The following is a 22,646-nucleotide window of genomic DNA, read 5'->3' as shown; positions in this document are numbered from 1 at the left end:
GAATTTTAATAGATGGCAGCAACATACCACTGGCGAGCGCAGAGCCCTGGCATGGCTAACCCCCACCAGGTCAGCCCTGCACCACGCAGCAGTGCAGACACCTGGGGACTCGATTTGGCCACAGATGTTTCATGGCTCTGAGGCAGCCAGAACCCGTTCCTCCTCAGCCCTTTGACTCTCTGTGAAGAAGCAACAAGGCTGCAAAGAGTATTATCGAAGCTATGAAGGCTCAGCTGGGACAAGGACATCTCACCTTTGAGGAGGTAAATATTGTCCACCTCACTGTGGTTCATGTCCCAGCTGTGGAAGGACTTGGGACCTCTGGCTGGGGATGGCAGAGACATGTAGGCGCTGGAGTAAACCTGCTCTTGTTCTAAAATATACAGCTTGTGTACCTGCTCTCCTGGTTGTTCATCTTTCCCTCTGCGTTTCCTCTTTGACTGGTGAAAGCCACTAAAAACATTATTTCCCATTTCAGGCAGAATCCCTGCCTGAATAAACAGAGAATTCTCTCCTCTCAAGCTGGCAGCAGTTGGTCCATCCGAGGGCGACCTTGCAGCCTGTATTTGCTCCTCTGCCATGGGTGCTTTCCCGATGCCTACCTCAAGCTCCCTGTCATCTCTCAGGATCCACCCCAACCACACAAGCAGTTGCAGAGGTGTGCAGTGTGGAGCAGAAACCCCTGCTTGCGACGGGACCCCCATCCAGCTGAGGACAGGTAGGTGCTACCCAAAAGCATCTCAAGACTGTTGGCCCAGTGGCCCTTTGGGTAGAGGGGAGTGCCCTTGGCAGGCAGATCCCTTCCCGCTCAGACTTGCTTCCCCATCCCCAAGAGTACTGCGGGCTAGCTTTCTACACACAGCTGGAGCAGCGCCTGCCCCGCGTTTAGGGAAGGAGAGCTGTCTGCGTGCTGGGTGAGGCCTCTCTGATCTGCATGCCAGGAGCTGGATATAGACACAGACAGCTGGATGAAAGGTGTAAGGTGTGTAAAATCCCCCCCGAGGGGGCTAGGATTAAAGCTGTGAAACCAAAAGTTTATGGAAATACTTTAGGCTCCATCTGGGGTAGCCATATTTCCCTCCAAAACCAGTGGGCGTTGAGAGATCATAGGCTCCAACTCTACTGGTGTTTCATTTTGGAGCAGTTGTGTGGTTTTGAAGCAAATTTCCTAATTGTCCTCACTCTCTGCGCACTGTATCGGCTGGTGGTGCAGTTTTTTGTGCGCACAAACTGGGTTCATTTTGGTGGAAACTAGATCAGAAGTTCTGGTCTGAGCTTGCACCAGATGTTCTCCAACTGCAGAGGAGGATGTGGTGATCGGAAGCAGCACCCGGTTCTCTGGGCAGCTGTGAATGACACGTGTGTCCAGGGGTTTGGTCCAGGGGCCTAAGTCTAGCTGGAAGTAACATGCTTGAGCAGCATACATGGTAGATGTAAAAGCCTCAAAACTGCTTCATCCAACTGATCTTCTCTATCACACACAATTGCTGATGTAGACAATGCCTTTGAGCTTACATGACATTGAGCTCTCAGTGAGTAGTGGCCTCAAGTGGGTGTTGAAGTTTAGCTCTCCAGGGACCATAGGTCATCACGCTTGTGTCCCACACCTACAACTGCAGTATGGCCTGCACTGAAGTGTTTGCAGGCTCCGGTCTGCCAGGACGAGGGCAGAGTATTCCCCCTTTGCAGCAGGGTCAGCCTGGGCTATCAGGAAGAACATAGGCTGCTGTTTTATACATTAGGTGTTTCAAGGAATGGCCGGAATGGTTTTCTTCCTCTACCTCTGTCTGCTGAGACCTCCATCAGGACAGGTGCTGGGGTTTCCCTGGAGTTGCTGTCGTCTGGAAAGTAACTGCAGCCATCCTGGGACGCTGCCTGCCACCCTCTCCTGTTGTAAAAGCACCTCCACTGGGGAAGATGAGGGTGTGGGAGACGATGGGCTTGTTTGTTGGAAGCATTTTGTTTGGGAGGTGAGGTGCGCCAGCCTGCCTCACTGCTGGCAGTACTGCTGGCTGATATGCTCAGCTGCCAGGCACTGTGTTCTGGCTGCACTGAAGCTGGGCTGAGCAACCTGACCAGGAGCTGCATTGTGCCAGGGAATACCCTGGGGAGCACCTCCAAGCTGACTGCCTTTGGGCTCTGTCCTTCAGCTATCACTGACCTGGGTATGGCAGTCTAACCAGCTGATGACTGCTCAGAGCAGTGCCAGTTTTCCTGCAGCTGTGAGAGGAACAGCTGGAACAGACAATGGCTCTTTTCAGACTTCATGCCAAGGCTTCCCTGCTCCTTCTTGCCCAGCTGCAGGTATGACCTCAAATCACACACTTTCCAAATGAATCACCAGTGCCTGGAGTGACCAGGCACCACCTCCAGCAGGAAGGGACAGGGACGCTGAGCAGAGCCTGCTACTCTGACATGGGCATCGCCTTCCAGCCTGTTGATAAGGGGCCAGGGCTGGAAAAAATTCCTTCTGAAAGGAACAGAGGGTCACTCTGCAAAAACAAGGCATCTGCCAGCCACAAATTAATCTTCCCAAGCACAGCTTCATGCTTTCATGTTGCCTTTATGCCAGCTGTGGGAGGACAAGCAATGCCTGAACTGGCGAGGGATGTTGCACTTCATGCAGCAGGGTGAGTTCAGACAGGACTGATGCTGTGCATCGTGTGAGCCGGGCAGTTTTGATCAGGTAGCAAGACCTGGTTGACCATACCATTGCTAATACAAGGGCAGAACGGTAGGAGGGAGTTGGGTGGTGCAAGTCTGGTGGGGAGTGTGGATCAGACAAGGCTGAGAGCAGCGGGAAGGCTGGGCCAGGCACTGCCCGCACAGTGGGTAAGGCTCCACTAGTAGCAAGGGTATGTTTGTATGGAGGGACTTTGAAGAGGCAAGTGCTGGAGTTGGGAAGACAGTGGAGAAGTGATTCATATGACAGTTGGAGAGGTGCTTTTCAAGTCCTGCCTCATCTGTTTAATCTGTGCAATCGCTGGCATCTTGCTAGTAGTGCTTTTCATCTAGAGATCTCTGAGATGAATACAATCATCACCCCCACGTAGGAGACTGGAAAAGTTCAGGTGCGGAGCAGGTGGAGGTGAGAGTTGGGCTTAGAACAAGATGAGCTGTCTTGTGGGGCCACGCTTAGCTGATGCCCCACACTATGCTGCTGTAACCATGTCTACTCTGAAAAACCACGGGGCAATTGACACCAAGTCCAAAGCTGTGGCTGAGATGAGCTGTACTGGACACTCTAGTGTCTCGGGTCTCTGTTGGAAAGTGCTGTCTGCTCATGGGTTCTTATGGACGAGGGAGGACAGCGCCTTGATCTGCCACAGAGGTCTTCTAATAGGTGTGTGTTCATGAGCGCAGCGTCAAACTATGGGAAACGCCAGGAGGCTTTGGTCTCCTTTTCCCCAGAGGATTTTGACAGCAACATGTCTGGTTTGGAGAACCTGTCTGTCCAGGTATTGCTTTCCTTGTGTTCAATGGTCTGGACGCTTCTTCTATCACACCTATCAAAATAATATCTCAGCACTTTTCAGGAGTGCATGAGGTGATGTGATTGCTATCCCCTGCGGATTGCTTGTTCTCACAGCCTCTCCAGTGGGAAAAGTGCGTATCTTAAAGTGCTTGGCTTTGTACTTTAATACTCATGTAGGCTAACTAGGGTAGGGCAGGGGGCAGAGAGGTTTGAGGTTATGTGGTCGCTCCTGAGCGGTTCTTACCACAGCCCCAGAGGGACCCAGGAAAGTCCCAGTTCCTGCACAGTGATGCTCTGCCCTTGCTGTGGGAGCTCCTCTGTCCCGAGGAGCTCAGCCATGGCTCTCCTGGCTCACTTCACCGTCCTGCCTAACATCTGCTCTTCTGAACTGTGTGGAAATGCTTATTTCTCTCCTTCTCCCTCCTCAGTCCATAGGAGGTAGAAAGAAACAGCTTGAGCAGTGGGAGATGGTGTGACCGTGTGGAGAGCTTGCTGGGGGAAAGCTAAGCAGTTTGCTAAGCTCAGTTTTGCATATGGCTTGTGTTGCAGAAGGTTACCTGCTCCCTGGCATGATCCATGCTCCGTCCCCTGGCTGTCTGGGACAAAAAGGAGTGGCCTTCCAGAGCCCCTCTGGGGTTTTTCCTCACCCTGTAGTTTTGCGTTTGTGTAGGGCTCGCTTCTGGCTTTACAGTTTTTCAGCTGAAAAACATTTTTACTGTAGCAGCCTGGAGCGAAGGGTGAGGGACATACAGGGGCAGGAAGGTGCTTCCAGCAGGGTTTGCTCCATTCCGTTCGGCAGCCACCAAAAATGATGCTCATGGCCCAGAACGGTATGAACTCCACCTCTCTATGGGAATGCATCTCCTGGTGAGCACTGGGGCTTTGGAAAACACCAACACCTCAGCTGAAGGTGGTGGAGCTGCGGTGTGCTGTCTCAGGGGTCGGCGATGCCGGGGCTGTGACAGCTGGCTCCTAAGGGGCTGGCCGGTTCCCCGGATAATCCTGTTAGGGTGCTGTGCGAAGTCCAGCTGATGGTGGCTGGGCTGTGAGAGCGACTGGGGTCCCGACAGAGCCTGTGCAGGAGGGCGAAGCGGACGCCACACCAGGACTGTGGAAATGCCTGTGTGGTTTATGTAAAGCCTTACTTCATCCAGCTGACTAAGTCCTGTGCTTTTAAATACACAGGGTGTGCCAGGAGCGTGCAAGAGCTGCTGAAAATGTCCATATCAATAGAGGATAAAAGTGAAGAGGCAAGCACTTCATTATATGGCTATGAAAGGCAGTAAACCGGCTCTTTACAGCACAGGACAGCATTTCTGATGGGGTAGCAAGTCCGGCCACTGGGTTTCTCCTCTTTGCAAACAAATTTACAGCTGAACTATCTAGGCCTGTTATGCAGAGAAAGTTTCAGGGCTCTAGGCTGTGGGTTTAAAACAAGGTTGCATTGTTATACCAATTTGAGTGAGAAGTCATCCTACAGCAGAATTCTGCTGTGTGGGTACGCTCAAGGACGAGGGGTGCTGGGCAGGGGCAGATGGAGAGAGGAGAGGATTTTAGGAAGCTCCTAGTGAAGGAAGGGATAGCTGAGCAGTGGTTTCTCCATCCTTTCTCTTACCCCAGTGAAGCTGTTCCCGGCTGAGTGGCTTTCCCACAGCCACGAAGCTTCTGCCCTGCCATTTCCCCTGGCCTCCTTGGGAAGGAGACCCTGGAGAGGAGGCATCATTCCCAGCTGTCCTCAAGGGTGTTTGATGTTTGGCAGAGCAGAAGGGACAACCCTCCAGCCCCAAAGAAGAGCCCCTTTGAGCTGTTTCTACAGGACCAGAGCTCTCTGTGTTAGCAGATGTGGGATCGATTGAAGAAGTCCATTTGCTTGGTGGTGTTAGCCATAGAAAACTTGGTGAAAATGCTCTAACATGCTTTTTAACTCCAAATGTGCGGTAGGATTTGTGACAGCTAATGCAGGGACCATAGGAGAGTCTCAGAAGCAGAGCGAGTTCCCAGGCTCTGGTAGATCTGTGGTGATGCCTCAGGCAGCCAGCCACATTCTCACCAGGGCTGAGATTTATAAATGAAACATCTGAGCAGTGCAGATCAGATCCAGGGCTGGCTTCAGCTTCTCCTGTGTTATTCATGAGTATGTGAAAGCTCTGAAAAATGTGACAGACTTTGGGTTAGGTTCTCAACACAACATTAATTTCATGAGATGAAATACGAGCATGTCCCTGTTAAGACAGGAATGTATGTATACACTGAAAGCTGTGAGATAATGGCATATATAAAGGGAAAGTGAAGTCTTTGGTGTTCTGCTGTCGGTGGATTTGTTTTCACTTCCCTCCCAAGAGAAGCACTTTGCTAGTGAGCTACAAGCACTTGCAGCCACAGCAGTGTGGTTCAAATCAGTTTGAAAATGTTTTGCCCCAGAATTGGTTTTGCATGGGGTTTTACAAGGTTGCTTGCTTGTGAGTATGGAGGATTAGGACCCCCTCCACGGCTCCTGGAGAGGTCGCGCCAGCAGCTGGAGTTTCCTCTTTGCCAAAGTGAGCCCTCAAAGAAGAGGTCAACTGAAAATTTGGCTCGTGGTCCCTCTTTAAGCAGCATGCTCAGTCACAGGTGACTGTGAGACTGTGTGGGTCAGAAAGAGGTTGCTCCGGTGCCCTTGGGGTGGGAGGAGGAGTAAGGGAAAAGGCAGGGATGCTCGGAGGCCTCGAGGGTTGTCTGTGTCTGGGAGAAGACAGCATGGCAGGGCCCTAAGTTCTCTTACATACTCACGAGCCTCTGTACTTTCCTAATGGGAAAGGATTTGGCCCCGTTTTCTGAGAAATAAGTGGGAGTTTTCCTGTTGGTTTCCATGAGAGCTGGTCTGGGAGTGCGGTTTATATGAAGGGAGCTGCTATGCATGTAGGTATTTTGTCCACCTGGGCTTATGTTATTGTATAAATCTGTAATTGCTTTCTGTTAAAGGCACGTGGGGGTCCTGAGCCTCGGGTCCAGCCTTCCCCACATCCCTGTGTACATAGCAACCAGCCTCTGCTTTTTAACGCTCCATTCACAAATACGCATCTGGAACAGCACTTTGGCAGGGGACAAAGCCCAGATCTGCAGCAGGCTGTCCCAGCCCTGCATGTGCTGGGTGAGATGTGATGCATCTTGTGACCGCTTCTAGCAAACAGGTCTGTCTGGCCTTGCCCATGCCGAGGAATCTGGTCTGGGTGCTTGTCTTGGCCGTTTCCAGTCTGCATATGAGGTGAAGACCTGGCTGTGCAGCATCCCCACCGTCTGCGCCTCCAAACCCCTAGGGCCTTGGGCATGCAGTCCCAGGTGGGAACAGTGGTGCAGTCTTGAAGGTGCCTCATCTGGGTGCTGGGGGACCAAGCCCTGGGCTGCGCTGTGGCACACCCGGCAGCCAAGAGACACAGCTGCTGGCGCCTGCTGCAGCTGTGAAAATAGCATCTGTATGGACCCTGCTGCTGTGTCCAGAGCATGTGTGATGGTGCAGCTTCAAACACCGACTTATGAGGACAGTGCTGTCTACTCTGCATTAGCCAGCTGGCTGGGAGAGCTTCTCTATGCCTCCTTTTTCCTGGGGAGAAGATGGTAGTAGCTGGCAATGCGTTTTTTGGTTGTCAGTGGAGAGGTGCCTGTATTGAAGAGCAAAGTATTATTGCTCTTGTACAGTCCTGGTTTTGGTAAAACCAGATGGGTTTGAAGTAAATATGGAGTTCCTTTGTCAAACATATGTAATAGCTGAAATTCATGTATATGAAGTGCTAGAAGCCATCTTCTGCCTTTCTGAAGAAATGTTTTCTTTACTGAACACTAGTGACTCGCAACAGATTCCTGCAGCATTAGTTGGGTACGTGACAGGGAGATCATATAAAAGGTCACCATCGGTTTGAAATGAAGGCAATGAAAAATGAGTGTCTTGTACTAAAACTGTTCCTGGAGATTGTTGGCCAAGTATTGCAGTCTCACTTTTCTATTTTTAAAACTCTCTCGCCAGCTGCGATGTGACCCTTCCCTCCACACCCACAACAGAAAAAGCCTTACTGATTAGAAACAGGAAATAATAAAACTCACTAACCACAAAGTATTTTCAAATGCGCGAAGTAAACACACAGAGCTGGTGAGAAATACATATTTCCCACTGATCTCTTTTCAACATGGTAACCATGGCCAATAATTATAGTCACTGGGGATTTACAGCTTTTAGGGGGAAAGTATGTTTTTAAGTTGACCCTGTCAAACTATAGTAAAATATTTTCATCACAGCCTCTCCCAGCATAACAATAAGGTGGCCACAAGTGCCATGAGATGCCTTACTGGCATCATCTGGAAGTAAATGAAAACTTCAGGCCCCATCTGCTCCTCTTACCTGCCCCACTGGTGTGCAGTCCCCAGCACTGGGCAATGGAGGTTCCTCTGGTGGGTGTAGCCATGCAGGCTTGTGTGGCATGGGGGCTTTATCTAAACTCAGCAATATGCATGATAATAAACTAGGAAGGTCTTTAATGTCTTTCCTCTTCCAGGATTTTGCAGTTTGCTTTGCCTGAATGTTTCCTCTGCCCGTGAGTATTCTGTGTGCTTTGTTGCCGCTCTTTGCTTGGACTGGCCCCAGCTCCCACCTTCACCTGGATTTTTGTGGTGGGATGATTTGGATGTATCTTCTGTATTGGTGATCACTCCGGAGGTTCCCATCAGTAAAGGGGGAAGTCCTAGTTTTCAGGCAGAGGGTGGAAACTGAGGTTGCGGTAAGACCTGTACAGTTCTGTGTCTTTACCTGCCTTCTGACCCCACAGCTGAGGAAACCTGCCTTGCCTCCGTGCAGCCATGTGTAGGCCAGTTGTTTCTCCTACCACCCTTATGCCACTGCTCCGAACGGCTTTTCAAGAGGGCTGGATAAAAGGAAGAACTTCACAGAAAAAGATGCAAAACCCAGAGGTGATAGTTTTCACTCCTTCGGCACATCATCAAATAGATCTTGCTGCATAATGAGCCCCTCTGAACTGCAGGACCATTAATTAGTATGCACGGTGTTTGTTTAAGAGCTCCTTGCTCTTTTATTTTAACTGTGAGGAACTTTTAACTGCCTTTGAGATGAAAAACTGGGACCAAATGTTGCCAAGTGGAGCAGATTTGTCCCAGTCTCCTTGGTCCAATTTGCAGGGAATTTTACCTTCTGCCCTTTAGATTATCTCTGCGATTCCCTTATAAGTAAAAGCTAAAGCATTGATCCAGGCTGATAAACCCAACTCCTGATTTCTTTCATAACTTTTTAAGTGTTACTGTGATCCGGGTGATTCTGTGCGTGTACGCGTGTGGTGCACACTGCTTTTTCTACAAAGCATCAGGGGCAAAACTCGAACCATCTCTTTCAAGCGCATTCAGGAAAAAACATTTGTGAAAGAAGAAAACAAAAGCAGATTCCCACGTACTGTTTATTCAGAGCAGACAGGACAAGGCTGGGAGAAATATCAGTTGTTATCTTCCAAAAGTTTATTTAGAACTTTCAGTTATGGAAACAAACAAAAAAATCCCTGAATATAACTATATGTAACATACATATATATATATATGTATACACACACATGTAGCTCACTAGCTTAACAGTAATGTCAGGATGTCCAGGTGGCTGGGAACAGCCACAGCCAGAGTGAGCAATCCAGAGAGCACTTCTAAACAGCCTAAAAAGTCCAAACCAAGTCTCTCCCTTTCTCTCTTTTTTTCTAATCACTGCAGCATTTTTACAGGAATCAGAACCGGAATCTCCTACAGCTGCGCAGACCTAATAATAATAATAATAAAAAGCAGAAGAGATTGGCCGTTTACCCCTTTATCCAACAAAGTGATCTCAGTGGCTTATATGAGATCTGAGAGGTAAGCTTGATGCCAGAGAGGGTCATTGCTTGCTGTCTTGTATTTTATTAATAGGAAGTTAATTATTTTAAGAATGTAAGACAAGAAAGCTATATAATTAATATACACTAAAGAACATGAGAGGATTCTATACAATAATTTAGATGTATTAAATAAATAAAAAATAATAGCAGCCTTCTACAATGCAGGCTACACATAGGTTTACTTCGGCTTGAAGTACCCTGGTCTTTAGTACACCTACAGGAACAGACTTGCTCCACAAGTGTTTTAAAGAAACATATCTATAAGATACATAGGTAAGAGTGTCTAAGGTTAGGATAAACATTTTAAAACACACTTCACCACGGTCTCCACATATCTAATGACCCCATTCTAGGGTTGTTATGGGAAAAATTTGGCTGCAGGACCTGTCTGGGAGGTGCGGCATCAACCTGGCTGAAAACCGACAGCAACGGCAGCTGGAAGGAACTTTTTGAAGCCTGCTTGTTCTCTGCGGGGTAGAAGCGCTCCTGCGATGGCTCTGTGCCCCGAGTGCTCCCCTTTGGGCTCGAGGGGCTTTTTGGTGTCAGGAGAGGCTGCTGAGATGGGCTCGAAGACCTCAGTGCCGCCTTGCAGGTGTCTTCGCCAGACCTGGGTAAGGATTTCAGCAGGTGGTTTAACAGGCGCGCCCCGAGGGTCTTGTCCATCCACTCGCAGGTGAGGAGGAGGTTGTGCACCTCATGCATGCACTGGATGTACCCGGTGCTGTACCTCTGCTGGGCTTCCAGACCCACTTTGGAGTCGGCTGCGTTGGAGAGGAGACAAGGGGAGTTGGTGAGCAGGCGAGAGCTGCCTGGTGTGTTCCTGCCTGAAAGCATTCACCAGGCTTCCCATGTGCACAGGCTCCTGGGGGGGGGGTGTCGCTGAAGCCGCCTGGGCTTGACTCTAAGGTGAATGGCTCGCGGGGGGGGGGGGGTGATGCAGGATGCCAGCCGCCCCCCTGGCAGCCCCCGCCTCCCGCTGCCCACCGCCCAGGGCAAAACTACGCCAAGAAGCAGAAACCTGCTCTGGAAGTAAAAAAAACCAAAAACCTTCCCGTGGGTTAACCAGTGCCCAGCTCCATCTCCCCATCTAGTGGAGAAAGCCAAACCCGAGCAGCAGCCCGGGCCTCAACACGTTTGGAAGGTGCTTTGGCCAAGCTGCCGGCAGATCATACCTGCCGGCACCCTCCTGCCCCGACCAGGCACTCACCCATCAACTTGCTGCTCTGGATGTTCTGGAGGTGCTTTACCGTCATTTCGAGGATGTCTGCTTTTTCCAGTTTAGACTGCTGATAAAGAAAGAGCGCAGCAGTTAGAGGCGACGAAGGGTTCGTACGATGCCCGGTTTCTCAAACGAGAGAGACGCCCTCCCTCAAATCCAATCCCCCACCAGCAAAAGGACAAAAAGCTGCGTAAAAATGAGCACTTACATCCAGATGAAACGCGCCAACAACGGTCTCCTTCAGCTGGTCCAAGCAGTTGTTAATCCTTTCCCTTCGCTTCCGCTCGATGAGGGGTTTCCTTAACTGGAAGGGAAAAGAAAAAGAGGAGGAAAAATTGCAGTTAATGTTTTTTCTTCCTCTCCCTGCTGCAGTTCAGTGAGGGCAGACAGCCCCATCCCCTGCGCGAAGCCAGCGTGGGCTGACGTGATGCTCAGCAGGGACAAGATACGGATGGAGAGTGTGCCATCTCCCACTCCAGTCATAGCCTGTCCCTTAACAGGTCTCAATTCTCCCACTTCCGCTCGTTTTAAGCAGAGTTTACCCAAATGAAAGAGAGAGAAGCCTTTCTAAGGCAGAGAAAGGAAGCAGAAAAAAACACCCACATGGCTCAGATTCAGAGAAAGCATCTTTATAATAAGAGGGAAAAAAATTGTCCCCTTTCTCTTTCCTGGAAGCACTGCCCATAGCCCTGGCACTCATCATTCATGTTCCGTGCATGGGGCTGCCATGGGGCACGCATGGGTGCAGCAGTGCGGAGGGGACCTACCTTCCTCTCCTCCTTGGTGCTGGCGAGCTTGTGGGTGCCGCCGGGGGTGGCTGCAGCGGTCATTGTAATCCAGCCTGCCCGCCCTGGGTGCCGGGAGGACAGGGATGGGAAGAAGGCACTCGGGCAGTGGGTCGCTCCCTTTCCCGATGGGCTCTTTGCTGCTCGCTGCTCCTCTGCTGTATTTATAACCCAGAATTAGCATGTGAAAGGGGACGTTCCTTGGCGGGACTTCTTTTCCCACACGAGGGGTCGAGCCCGGAGGTTTGTGGCCATCAATCAAAGCTGACAGGTCACTGCTTCTTTTCAATGACCACGCCAGCCCCCCCAAATGGCGACAGATGTCCAGCCTCCGACGCCGGGCTTTGGAGGGATCTTTTGTTAGGGAAGAAGGGAAGGAAAATGGGCGCGCTCTGAGCAGCTTGCACGGCTCCTCGCTCAATTTGCACAGATTCCCAGGGAGGGAAACAATAGCTGGGAAGCAGTTGAGTTACACCTGGGAAAATGCCTTCTACCCATTTTTTTCCCCTCTATCTCCTTGAAGCAATGCCTCTTTTTACCTGCTAACCCAAGCCCCAGCCATTTTACATCTTTGAAGCAGCCTCTTAATTTAATAATAGAGTACTTGAGCTAGGAGTTCCTGCTCCCAGGAATTATTATTACAAGGTAATGATGATCGATTAAAAACTGTTGACAGCAGATGCCTGTAGGAACATTGTTTCCATCACAGAAATCCTCTAGGGAAAACACGGGAACTGTATTTACCTCTTGGGAACCTGAATTTTCCGCTGCACATAGTTGGATGTAGGAAATACGCGACTCTTCTAGTTTCTGGCTGCTGTACAGAATTTAGTATTAAACTTACAGGCCATTGCAGATGCAAATGAACCTAGAGCTGAGTTAGTTCTGTGGGATTTTTGCTACTTTGACTTTTTTCCCCCATGCTGCAAGGAGGCTTGGGTGGCTTTGCGGGGAAAGGTGTTTTTCTGTTCGCTCCTCTGAAACGCTAGTGCAGAAGCAGACGGGCCTTTGGAGGAGACTTGGCAAAGGATGAGAACACACTTTTATGCTTCCTCACTTCTGCCTGGTCTGGGGGGGGGGGGAGCATTTTTCATGACCGTGCTTTTGCTTTCTGATGGTCGCTTTGCTAATGAGCAGGATTTGGCAGTGTCCTGTTGAGTCCCGCAAGTGAAGCCCTTTGGGTTGGTGTCGAATGTGTCACTTTATTGAAATGGAGAGGAAGCGGCCGCAGTGGTTCAGAAGCACCGCAAGCCGCCCTGACCCACTGGTGGGATTTCCGAGCAGCCGGCGTAGCACCGCGGCTGCAGAGCCCTCTCCCCCGCCCTCCAGCCATGGGTGGGGATGTACCCCAGCGATAAAAGCGAGGACATCGCGTCCCTTGCTTAAATGCCGCGTGGGTGTGTGTTTGCCTGTGTGTAAATGCAAACATACTTGCAGCATGTCTGTACACCCTGCTGCCTGGGCTCATCATAAAAACGTGTCCCCAGACATGGTATCTCGCAGGCAGAGGTTGTTTGTCAGTCAAATGCAGAGCTGGGGTGCTGTTACCTGGTTTTATAAGTGCCCTACTTGGCAAGGGCCCGAGACGGGCTGGTGTGGTTGTTGTGCTGGGAGAGGAGGGTTTGGGAGGGGAAGGTTAATAACTTCTCCTTTATGCCAGGTAAAGGCAGCAGGGATGGGCTCCTTATCTCGGGTATGTTCCTGCACAGACAGCCAAAGGAGGTCCCACCGCACTCTGCGGGAGCCCCTCATGTCAGCCAGCCCTGGCTGCTCACGAGTGAAGACTCCTTTGGTTTTTCCAGCCCACCTGGGGAAGTGGAGTGTTGCCGTTATTTATAAAAGGCATAGCCGAGGCCCCTGTATTGCCATGCGACTCCCGCGGCTTGGTGTGGAAGAGGCGGCAGGTGGGCTGGGGCAGGGCTCTGCCCTGCACGTGGGTAGGGGGGCATGGAGCGGGCGCACCCCTGGCTCTGGGCAGTTTGCTAGGGTGCTCGAGGCTGGAAGCACCTGCCTGTCACCTGGGCACACACCTTCTAGCTAGGCTTGGCTCGGATGGTGGGTGGGGAAGAGAAGTCCCCTGTCCTCCCCCCAAACACCCCTTCACCAGCACCTTGTGCAGAAAGAGGCATCTTCCCAAGGCAGTCAGGGCAGCAGGGGCAGCCGTCTTGGCTGCTGGCCCAGCTGAGCATGGCAGAGGTGTCAGCAAGTGCAGAAGTGTCTAAAAGCTCTGAAAAACTTGTCCAGTGCCCGCTGGCATCCCTCCCTGGCCAGGCACGGCTGCAGCGTGCCATGTGTGCCCCTGGTGTTAGTGGCCCAGGGGCTGGCCAGCCCCAGTGCCACCAGGAAAGGTCTCTCTGGTCTCTGTGGTCGTGGCACCTTCTCCCTTGTCCTCCCTTTCTTCCTTGGCCTGGACTTGCTGCCTCTGCTTTACCCTCCCTCCCGCTTTCCTCGCCCTGCGAGGTGCCACTGAGCTCCCGGGCGAGGGGGAATGCTCTGCGAGAGGGTCGCACACAGGCTTCCCCTGCAAAGTGGCTTCCACAAAGCAAGCAGGGTGGGGGGTGCTGGTGGCGAGGTGGTGGGTACTGGGGACGGACGGGTGTGATGGGGGGCCAAGAAGAGTGTGGTGGCCCCTGGCACCCCGCCAGGGTCCATGCCCAGCCCACGCAGGGCAGCTGAGCCCCCAGCCTCAGTGGGGTGAAATCCTTGGCTTGCCCACTGGCGTCTGCTCTGGGTGAGCTCATTTCAAGGTTCATTTGTAAGACAGCACCACAGTAAAAAAGAAGAGCCGCTTTTGCTGTAAACAGTTATTTTACACCTCTCAGTCAGGGCAAAGGCCTTTATTTTGGAGGCACGGGGGGTGCAGGCGGGAGAGCTGCCCTGGCTTTGGGGGAAGGCTGACATCTGTGCTGGGGATTGTAGGGACCCGACAGGCCAATGCAAATGAGCATTGAAGGGAGCTTTCTGCAAATTCCCGCTTTCCTTTTGCATTGCCCACTGCCAGGTTTCACTGAAAAGGGGATTCTCCTTCATAAACAAAGCCTCCCTTTTTTCCTGGGCTTTCCAAAAAAAAAAAAAAAAAGAAAGAGAAAGGGGTCAGTGCTGCTTGGAGTTTTCTTTTTTGCTATTTGTCTACATTTCACACCCTGGAGAAAGAAAACAACTTTTAACATCTGTTCCTGCACTTTTTAAGAGGGAAAGAAAGGCTCTTGAAAAGGGGGAAAGTGTGGCAGATGTTGGCAGGTTCCCTCCGACGCAGATGTCTTGCTCCGAAGAAAACTTTCTTTGGGGATTGGTGGCCAGGGCTCCTCTTTGACTCAGGACACGCGACTGCCTAGCGAACGAAGGGACGTGGGAAAGCGCCGGCGAACAAAAGGCCTTATTCAAACAAACCTGAGAGCCGTGAACAATCTAATAACCAGCAGAGAAATGGTCAGCGGCCCCCAGCCCTGCCAGGGAGGGGTTCGGGGCAGCCGGGGGCCACGGGACAAGGGAATTTTGCCATGTCCCCAGGGCTGTGAGCAGGGGTGTCCGCTCCTTGTGCCCCGCCTGTTCCCTCTGGGGCATCCAACAGGGCGTTTTGGCCAAGGACCGTCTTTCTCCAGGTGCTAAATGGTCTCAGCTGGTCTGCAGACCCAGCTGCACCGGAGCTGGCTGCCCCATGCTGTCCGTCAGGCAGCAGAGGAGATGGAGGGCAGGTATCTGCTGGGCGGCTGGGCTGGGCTGTCCTACACGCACTGGCCAAGGCACAGCGAGCTCTCCGCCGGCCATGGCAGCAGGAGAGGAGCAACTATGGGACAGCAAGGATGTGGCAAGACACAGCATCTTTGTACACATGTTTAGTTAAGCTTTTAAATAAGAGGTTCTGCCAAGATAACAACAAAAACAACCCCCAACTCTATCAGTTAGGACCAGATGAAAGATCCTTGTGAAACTGCTTTTGAGGAAAGATTTTTTTCTAATGGGAAGCAAAAATATTGAGAGAAGAAAGTATTTTCTGTGAACCTTTTGTTCACCATCTCCTCCTTCTCTCTGGCTGGTAAAATAAAATGATTTAAAGTAAGTTTTTTGCCATGAGAGCTGGTAATATTTTAGTTTAGACACTTGATAGGAAAAAAGTGAGAAGTGGAGAAAAGGGAGCAGAGCCAAGAGGAAGCCTATAACTAACTAATTCCGGTTTGCCGTTAAAGCTGAGGAGCTCTGTGATTATTCCTCTAATTCCTCCAAGTTTTGTTCTGCCTCATTGCTGTCCCGGTCTGTTTTCCCTGGGCTCTGGGTAGGGCAGAGTCGCTCCTGCTGGCAAGGCTGCCTTGTGCTGGGTAGCCATGCCTCTTCCCTGCTTGAGGCTGGAGGGGAAAGCCCCGTGAGATGGAGCTGTGTTGCTTCTTTGGAGGTCAGGTGCTGGGGCGAGCAGCCCAAACCCCTGCTGTGGGTGTCCCCCGTGTTTCTGCTATCAGCAGAGCCCTCCCTGCATGGCGACTGGGAAGCAGAAGCCATTTCAGCCGGGCTGAGGAGCCCCATGCTGCAGGAACGATGCTGCGTGTCACCAGAGACCTGCCTGCCCGCCCAGGCTGGTCCCTCCTGCCTCCAGCAGGACACCAGCTCACAACCTGGCAGGACTAACCAGAAGGCTTGTGCAGCACTGGGGTGGCCCCTGAGTCCAACCTGGGCCCCTAGCTAGCTAATGAAATGGCCTCGTTAATGTGGCTGAGCCTTTTGCAGGGATGGATTTGCCTTGGGAGAGTGGGAGGAGAGATGAGCAGGTGCTCCTGAGTGCTGCCCAGTCTGCTGCATGTGGGGCTCATGGCAGGACCACTCCATCCCTGCTCCTCTCTAGGCTGGGGACACAGCTGGACCAGATTCGTGCCCAGTTAAGTGATTGCTTGTCCCTCTTCTGAAGTGTCTCTGCTGGCTGGGTGTGCGAGCGTGGGTCCCTGGCCCGCAGGAGGTGCTGGCGGACAGGCTGCCAGGTGGCCGGAGGGGATGCTCAGGGTGTCCTGCCCCCTCCAAGCCTTCCTAGCTGTGTGTGGTTTTGCTGGGTCTGCTTTTATCACAGGGGCTTTGCCTTTGGCACATGCAGCAACATGGGGTTTGTGAAGCGAGGAGCACAGTGCGGGTTCGGGAGCTGCAGGAGCAGGCAGGCAGCGGGCAGGGGAAGGCAGGGGCAGTGGCCGCTGCCAGCACAGGGAGCAGGTCGGCCCTGGTGTGGAACCTCAGCACAGCCTCCGCACCCCGCGCTCCCTCCCTCGGCGACGGGCTCCAGACCCGCCTTGCCGTGAGCAAACACTCACGGAGGAAAGGCTGTTTTTACAGGGGCTTTAGTCATTATGAATAAAGAGGGTTTTGTCTGGGTTTTTCAGAAGGTCAGTTCTGGTTCAAGGTTGAGGTTTAAAAATGAGGGGTAAAGCTCTCCTTTGAAAGGTTTAAATCTGGAGGTTTCTTGATAGCTGTAAATCCCAAGCAGCCCGTCCTGAAGCCTTGTGTTGCCCAGGGGTGGTTTGCTCCCAAAATGTTACAGCAAGAGAGGAATGTGAGGAGCAGCAGGACATGCCGGCGCGGTGACTGGATGCACCAGGTCCGGAGGGCGCAGGCGGTGCCTGGGCAGGCAGGCTGGCTCCCGGCGCACAGGCACGTAAACCGCAGCCACTCAGAGGTTGCTCACTGCTGGATTGCCCCGGGGGGGGACCAGGGCTACGTCTCCAGACTGGCCTCAGTTCGGGACGTTGTACCCACCGTGTCCCATCTCATGCTGGTGCAGCAGGAGCCGCAGGGGGACCACGTGTCCCACAGCCCGGCCGGGACAGGAGAGCGCTGGAAACAAGCTGGGGCAGAAACGCGAAGGATGCTTTGTGCTCGGGGCGTGGAGAAGAGCATTTGCAGTCATTTGCCATTATAAGGAGAGTCTGCTGAGAGCACAGCCCCAATGCAGCAGATGCCATCCACGATGGGACGCGGGACCAAAAGCACCGTCAGAGCTTACAGCCAGGGGAGCTGCAGCTGTGCTGGGGAAGGCCGCTCCAGACACCCTTTGCGTTGGAAGGCTGTATCGGTTAAATCCTTGGGGCTGGGGTGACACCGTCTGTACCAGGTCACCATTTTTAGCAGAGGGCTGGGAGGCGATGGGGTTTGTGGCTGGGTGAGAGCAGTGTGGGTGAGGAGGAAGAGGCAGAGGCAATCTGGGAGATGAGTCTTGCTGTCTATGGTCAAGTGGTGTGTTAAGGTGATGTCCTGTGCAATTCACCATGGTGTAGATAGGGGCAGGAGCACAGTTAGAGGTTCACCTGCTCCAAAGACATCTACAGGTGGAGAGAGAAAGAACATATGTGGCATTGGACCTGCAGTGCTACATGCAGTATTTTCATTACAGGGGAAGTGCAGCTCCAGAAGCAGCATGGGATATCTTCCAGAAATTCTGTTGACGTCTCTCAATCCAGCTCCTTTACTGAGTGCACCAAACCTCGCTAGCCCCAGCTCGGCTTCCTTGGTACCAGCTGGCTCTACCATCTCCAGGAATGGACTCCTGGGACAGGAAATAATTACAAGGCTGGTACCAGCTGAGTAATTCTCAGCTTTTCTTTCACACACCCCCATCCAGCCTTCGTGTTAAGGATCAGCTGATGCTCCTGCCGTTGCTCAAGCCGTCTCCTGCCTGGCGGGTTAGCAGTGCTCCCGGCCCCAGAGGAAGTCTTATCTGCTGCTTCACAGCCAGAGAGCTGCTGCTCGCAACACGGCTCCTAGGCCAAGAACACCTTATAGGAAGAAGAAAATCTGATAAGCTGTGTGGGTGGTGACAGGCTGATAAGGGTTAGCCCCTTGCCTATGCCGAAGTGGTGGTACGAGGGGGAAGAGCCAAGCTTGGTGGAGAGGGTATAGGGGACTTCGAGGGAGCATTCAAGGGGGGTTCCCGAACTTTCCTCATGGGGCATGCCAGGAGTTGTTTCATTCAGGAGAGCAGCTCTGGACTTTCTCACACTCTCTGTGTGTGTGATGTTGCCAGATGTCACCTGATAACAAGCCTCATCTATAATGCTGCAAGTGCTTGGTTTATTCAGTAACCTTCACTTTCACGGCAACATGGGTGCATGGCTCCCCAAATGTCGGAACCTGGGGCTCAGCACCCATACAGCCAGCCCCTGCATAACCCATATCTCAACCCTGCACATCCCATATTCCAGCCCCTCCACATCCCACACGGCCTGCTGCTTCTTAGCTTCTCAGTTCCCCAGGCCGCAGAAGGATCTGGGTTAAGTTTCACCTTTGTGAGACAAATATCTCTTTTGTGACTGTGCGTAAATGTGGCTCTCGTCCCAGCTTGGCCACACGCCAGTAGCAGCTTTCTTTTCATAGTACATGTGTATACGTGTACCCACACCACATCCTGACCCCTTGACACAAAATACCTTGTCAAAACAAACGAGGCAACGAGGCCAGTCACTGTTAATGCTCTGCAGGGAGAGTGGCTTGCAGCCCTCATGCCAGGACATTGTCCTGGACCGTGGGCAGGTGGGCTGCTGCTGCAGGGGCAGCAGGATGGCCAGGAGGGCACTGACTGGGCTCATCATCAGCATTTCCTACGTTCTGCTTGTTTCTGCTGCTGCAGGGCTGGGATTGCAGCACCCAAGGAAGTGGGGAAACACTTGCTTGGGTTTTTTGCACTTGCCGGTTCCGTCTCGGCACAGCCTGGCTGCTGCTGGGACAGCAGAAAATGCAAGACTTTAGGATGGGAGGGCATGAGCTGCAGGGTCTCTGGTCTTTGTGACCCAAGTCCATCCTGGATTGTACATAAAAATCACATCCTGCTCTCTAAGCTAATTTTTTTGTATACGTATTTTTGTATCTAAAATTTTTAGCAATTAAAGCAATAAGTTTTATTCTGCTTTTTGTTTTATAAATACTGACTGGTTTTAACCACCTCTCTCTCCTCTTTAGTTATTTTTTTTCCCTCTTCAAATACATCTAGGAGACTGTCCTTTTTTATAGGGATGAGGATGTCTTCTTTCTCTGGAGGAACCAAAGGGTGTAGGAAGTCCTGCTAGCTCTTGGGGAACAGTTGCTCATTGGAAGGAAGACCAGAGCCCTGATGGGATGAAAAGCAGCCAGGAGCCACGAGAAGGTGGGTGATGCTCCATGGGCTGGTCTGTGAAGGAGAAAAGCAGAGCTTGCACTTGTTTCAGCTTCTCCATAATGAGGCATGTAAAAATAATAACAAACCCCCCACTGTCACAACCCTTTTTTTCTGTCTTGTCTATTTTTAACATTAGGAGCTGTGCCCTGGCTTCGCTCTGTCAAAAAGCAGAAGAGGCCATGACACATGTAACCTCCCCAAGGAGTCTTCCAGAAGAATACCTGTGATCAGCTGGGTGTTTTGTTGTGTTTCAAAGATGATGTTTCCTCCTGTCTCCCCATTCCTGGTGCGTACATATACACACATGCAGAGAGCGACTCACTTGCACACCTGCACACAGAAGATTTTTCAGAAGATACAAATTTTGCTGTAGAACATAAGTGAACTCTCTTTCAAAGGTGGATCCCACTGAGCTGGGGGAAAGGGGCTCAGCCCTTCCCCAAACCAGTGCCTGACTTTGAAGGTGAGGACAGGCAGATCTCTGGAGTGCCCCCCTCCTCAGGAGCCAGGGATCCCATCAGGAGGAGGAGGAGGACAAAGAGGAGAGGCAGAGAAACGCTCTGCAGAGTCTCAGGGAAGGTCACTGCAGGTATTTGCTGGAGTGGCTCGACATAGATTTAAGTGTCAAGCAACATGTCAATGGCTCCCGTGTTAGCTCAGCCCCACAGCAGTTGATATTGAATCCAGCTGAACAGCCACACTAAGCCCATGCCGTTCACTGCAGCCGTTTTCTGCTGTACGAGCTAATTAATTAGTTTCTGCAAAGTCCTTTGAAGGGGTAAAGCGCAGCATTATCCAGAGGGTGTGGGCTTCAAAGCTTAATGGGCGCTACTTGGATATGAACAGAGGTAGTAAACTTGGTTCATAAGTTCTTTAAAACATAAAAGAACAGGGAAAGCATCTGAACACCCTCCCCCCCAGTCATTTTGGTAGTGCTGAGCCTGAGGAAGAGTCACTAAAAGCAGCTAGCTCCCCGGTGGATGAGCAACTGACTTCCAGTTCCCCTTGCCTGGCTTCAACCTCAACTTACAGGCATAACCAGGAAAAACCTTTCTCCTTCAGTAATTTTCTATTTTAGAAGTGATTCGGTAAAAGCGGGAGAATAAAAGTGCTGAGAAATAACAGAAGAAAAGCAGTCCTTTCAGAAAGATTGGTGGGTAAATTCAGGTCAGTAGAGAAAGTTCCTGCGGTACCTCTGCGGTAGCTCAGCCTCAATTCTCCCAAATCCTCATCAAATTTTTACGTGGCAGCTAGCCCTTGCATGGACATGTGGAGCAAGTCCGGCTCACGGGGATGATGGTCATTCAGGCATGTTGGGTGAGCAGCAGAGCAAAACATTGCCTACCGAGAGCACCCATGTGGGCTGCTCGCCTGGGGGGCAATTGCGTGGGCTCCTGGACCTAGGCTGTCTTCTGCCATTGCATACAGTACAAGTGTTAAAAGGATGAAAAGTAAAGGCTCCTGCCAATATATGGAATATCCTTTTAAATTGTTTCACCAGTGTTCACAGCTTCATGTCTTTCCTGCATGAGTTGGGATTTGAAGATGTATTTGCTTACAGTTCTATTGAATTAATTGATGTATTTGACTGTTCTTTTGCCTTTTTTTTTTTAAACTCAGGAAATAATACATTCTTCTATCGTGCTGTTTTTCGGGGCGACTTCTGTTATTTCCTTTCATGTTTACCACGCTGATGGAAATCTGGTTTTGGCTTTAGTAGTAGATTCTCACTAGAATGGATGCTGCGCTTTATAGATAACTTTTAATTGTTCCACAGTAATAAAAAGTTTATTAAAAGGACATGGTTCTGCAGAATGACGTACTGCTCTTCTTGCTGTCCAGGAAAGGAATTTGCAACAGATTTTTTTCCTATGACTCTTCTGGCAATTGTTTTTCTTTTCTGACAATCTTTACGTGCTACCCTTAGTTCTTGTGACTTGCAATAATATTTTTAAAATGTGTTTTAATTCTGAAATGGCATCTTGAATTGAGGATAAATCATAGCATCCCTGTGAGAAAAATAACCAACTGATATGGATGACAGTTACATTTATTTGTACTTTCTACTGTAAACAGGTTTTGGGGGGTGTGAGTCTGTTCATTATGTATTAATTGAATGAACTAAGAGGTAACAAAATGCTCACCCAGAGATGTTTCTTTGAGAAAAGCTTCACGAGTCTGCAGTGAACATCCCCAGCCCATAACAGGTGAAACGCAGTTTCAGAAACAGTCACAGGCACTTGTGAAACCTGGGTGATTAAATTCAGCCACTTCAGCTTGGTCCGAAGTCCACGGAAAGACTCAGGATTCTTGTTCTTCCAAACTTTAAGATATTCAGCATAACTGCAGTCGTCCCTACTCCTAATATTTCCTCCCCAAAGCTTTTTCCCTGAAACACTTTGTCAGGGACCAGGAACCCAGGCTCTGGTCTGTGAATCACACCAATGCATGCCCATGCCCAATTAAAACATAAACTGGACATGGTTTATGTTCTTTCCTCTTCGTATATTTGTCAGGCAGCTGGCAAGAAGACTCAGATTATTTTTTCAGACGGTCCGTGTCGTGCCTGTTGAGATGGCCATGTAGGTGTCAGAGGAACACCTCCACCCCATTGCACGGCAAGGAGGTGAGATGCCTGAGGTATGGGCAGTTATTCCTGCCTCTGTGCTCCCTGCCCCGCTTTCCTACGATGGTTTGGGCTCTGTGCAAATGGGGCTCGTGCTGGGGAGCTCTCACGTGCACCACTGCCCACAAAACTCGGCGCGGGGCTTTTTGTAGGAGTGACGTTTACCTTGCCTGGAGTTGTGCCTGTTTGGGCTATGGGCAGTGACATCCAAAAGCTCGTGGCAGGCTGCAAGACCTGGGGAGATGCCGTGCGGGACATGATGAGAGGCACTTGGGACCTGCCCCTGCAGCAGGGTAGTGGGGGAGAGGAAGAAACGCCCTCCAAAGGGAAAGTGCACGCGTGTCCTACTGCATTACAGTCCTGGAAAAGATAAAAGATAAACCAGGCCATGAGTTCCTTCCCCTGCATGAAGTACTGAGGAAGAGGAGGGTGCAGCAGAGGGCTTAAGAAATAAGCCTCGATCCCTGTGGACGGGGTGGGACAGAGACCTTCGGGGCTGCTGGGGACCTCCTTCAAAATCGT

General features: G+C 51.2%; 1 protein-coding gene and 2 long non-coding RNA genes across 8 annotated transcripts in view; 2 read left to right on the top strand and 1 right to left on the bottom strand.

Moving 5' to 3' along the window:
• Positions 1-21,751, top strand: part of LOC128149196 (uncharacterized) — a 42,117-nt gene extending 20,366 nt beyond the window's left edge. For 2 of the 6 annotated variants that reach the window (XR_008237564.1, XR_008237566.1), the window contains exons 6-7: positions 19,334-19,486; positions 19,635-20,404. This is a non-coding gene — a long non-coding RNA (uncharacterized LOC128149196). Of the gene's footprint in view, positions 1-19,333; positions 19,487-19,634; positions 21,505-21,661 lie in introns of those variants that run through there. The other 4 variants (XR_008237563.1, XR_008237565.1, XR_008237567.1 and 1 more) reach the window with 4 other exon arrangements.
• LOC128149197 (uncharacterized) lies at positions 46-9,785 on the top strand. The gene is made up of 5 exons (XR_008237568.1): positions 46-263; positions 479-718; positions 8,272-8,413; positions 9,212-9,349; positions 9,726-9,785. It is a non-coding gene; the product is annotated as an uncharacterized LOC128149197 (long non-coding RNA).
• On the bottom strand, positions 9,307-11,930 carry LOC128149195 (transcription cofactor HES-6-like). The gene is made up of 4 exons (XM_052804085.1): positions 11,359-11,930; positions 10,800-10,895; positions 10,580-10,658; positions 9,307-10,133 (listed from the first exon to the last, which is right to left on the bottom strand). The coding sequence occupies exons 1-4, from the start codon at positions 11,419-11,421 to the stop codon at positions 9,688-9,690; spliced, it is 684 nt and encodes a 227-aa protein (XP_052660045.1). The 5' UTR covers positions 11,422-11,930; the 3' UTR covers positions 9,307-9,687.
• Positions 21,752-22,646: the final 895 nt, after the last annotated feature.

Source organism: Harpia harpyja, chromosome 12, assembly GCF_026419915.1.
Source record: "Harpia harpyja isolate bHarHar1 chromosome 12, bHarHar1 primary haplotype, whole genome shotgun sequence".
NCBI classification, from domain to species: domain Eukaryota; kingdom Metazoa; phylum Chordata; class Aves; order Accipitriformes; family Accipitridae; genus Harpia; species Harpia harpyja.
The sequence above is the reverse complement of the archived record's forward strand: the minus strand, read 5'-3'. Positions and strand labels throughout refer to the sequence as shown.

What these genes read in the sequence shown, in the direction of transcription:
- LOC128149195 (XM_052804085.1), bottom strand. Translation starts at nt 11,421, where the DNA reads ATGACCGCTGCAGCCACCCCCGGCGGCACCCACAAGCTCGCCAGCACC. An exon ending in TTGGCGCGTTTCATCTGGAT is followed by an intron (nt 10,659 to 10,799) that starts GTAAGTGCTCAT and finishes TTTCTTTATCAG; the next exon opens with CAGTCTAAACTGGAAAAAGC. An exon ending in CCAGAGCAGCAAGTTGATGG is followed by an intron (nt 10,134 to 10,579) that starts GTGAGTGCCTGG and finishes TCTCCAACGCAG; the next exon opens with CCGACTCCAAAGTGGGTCTG.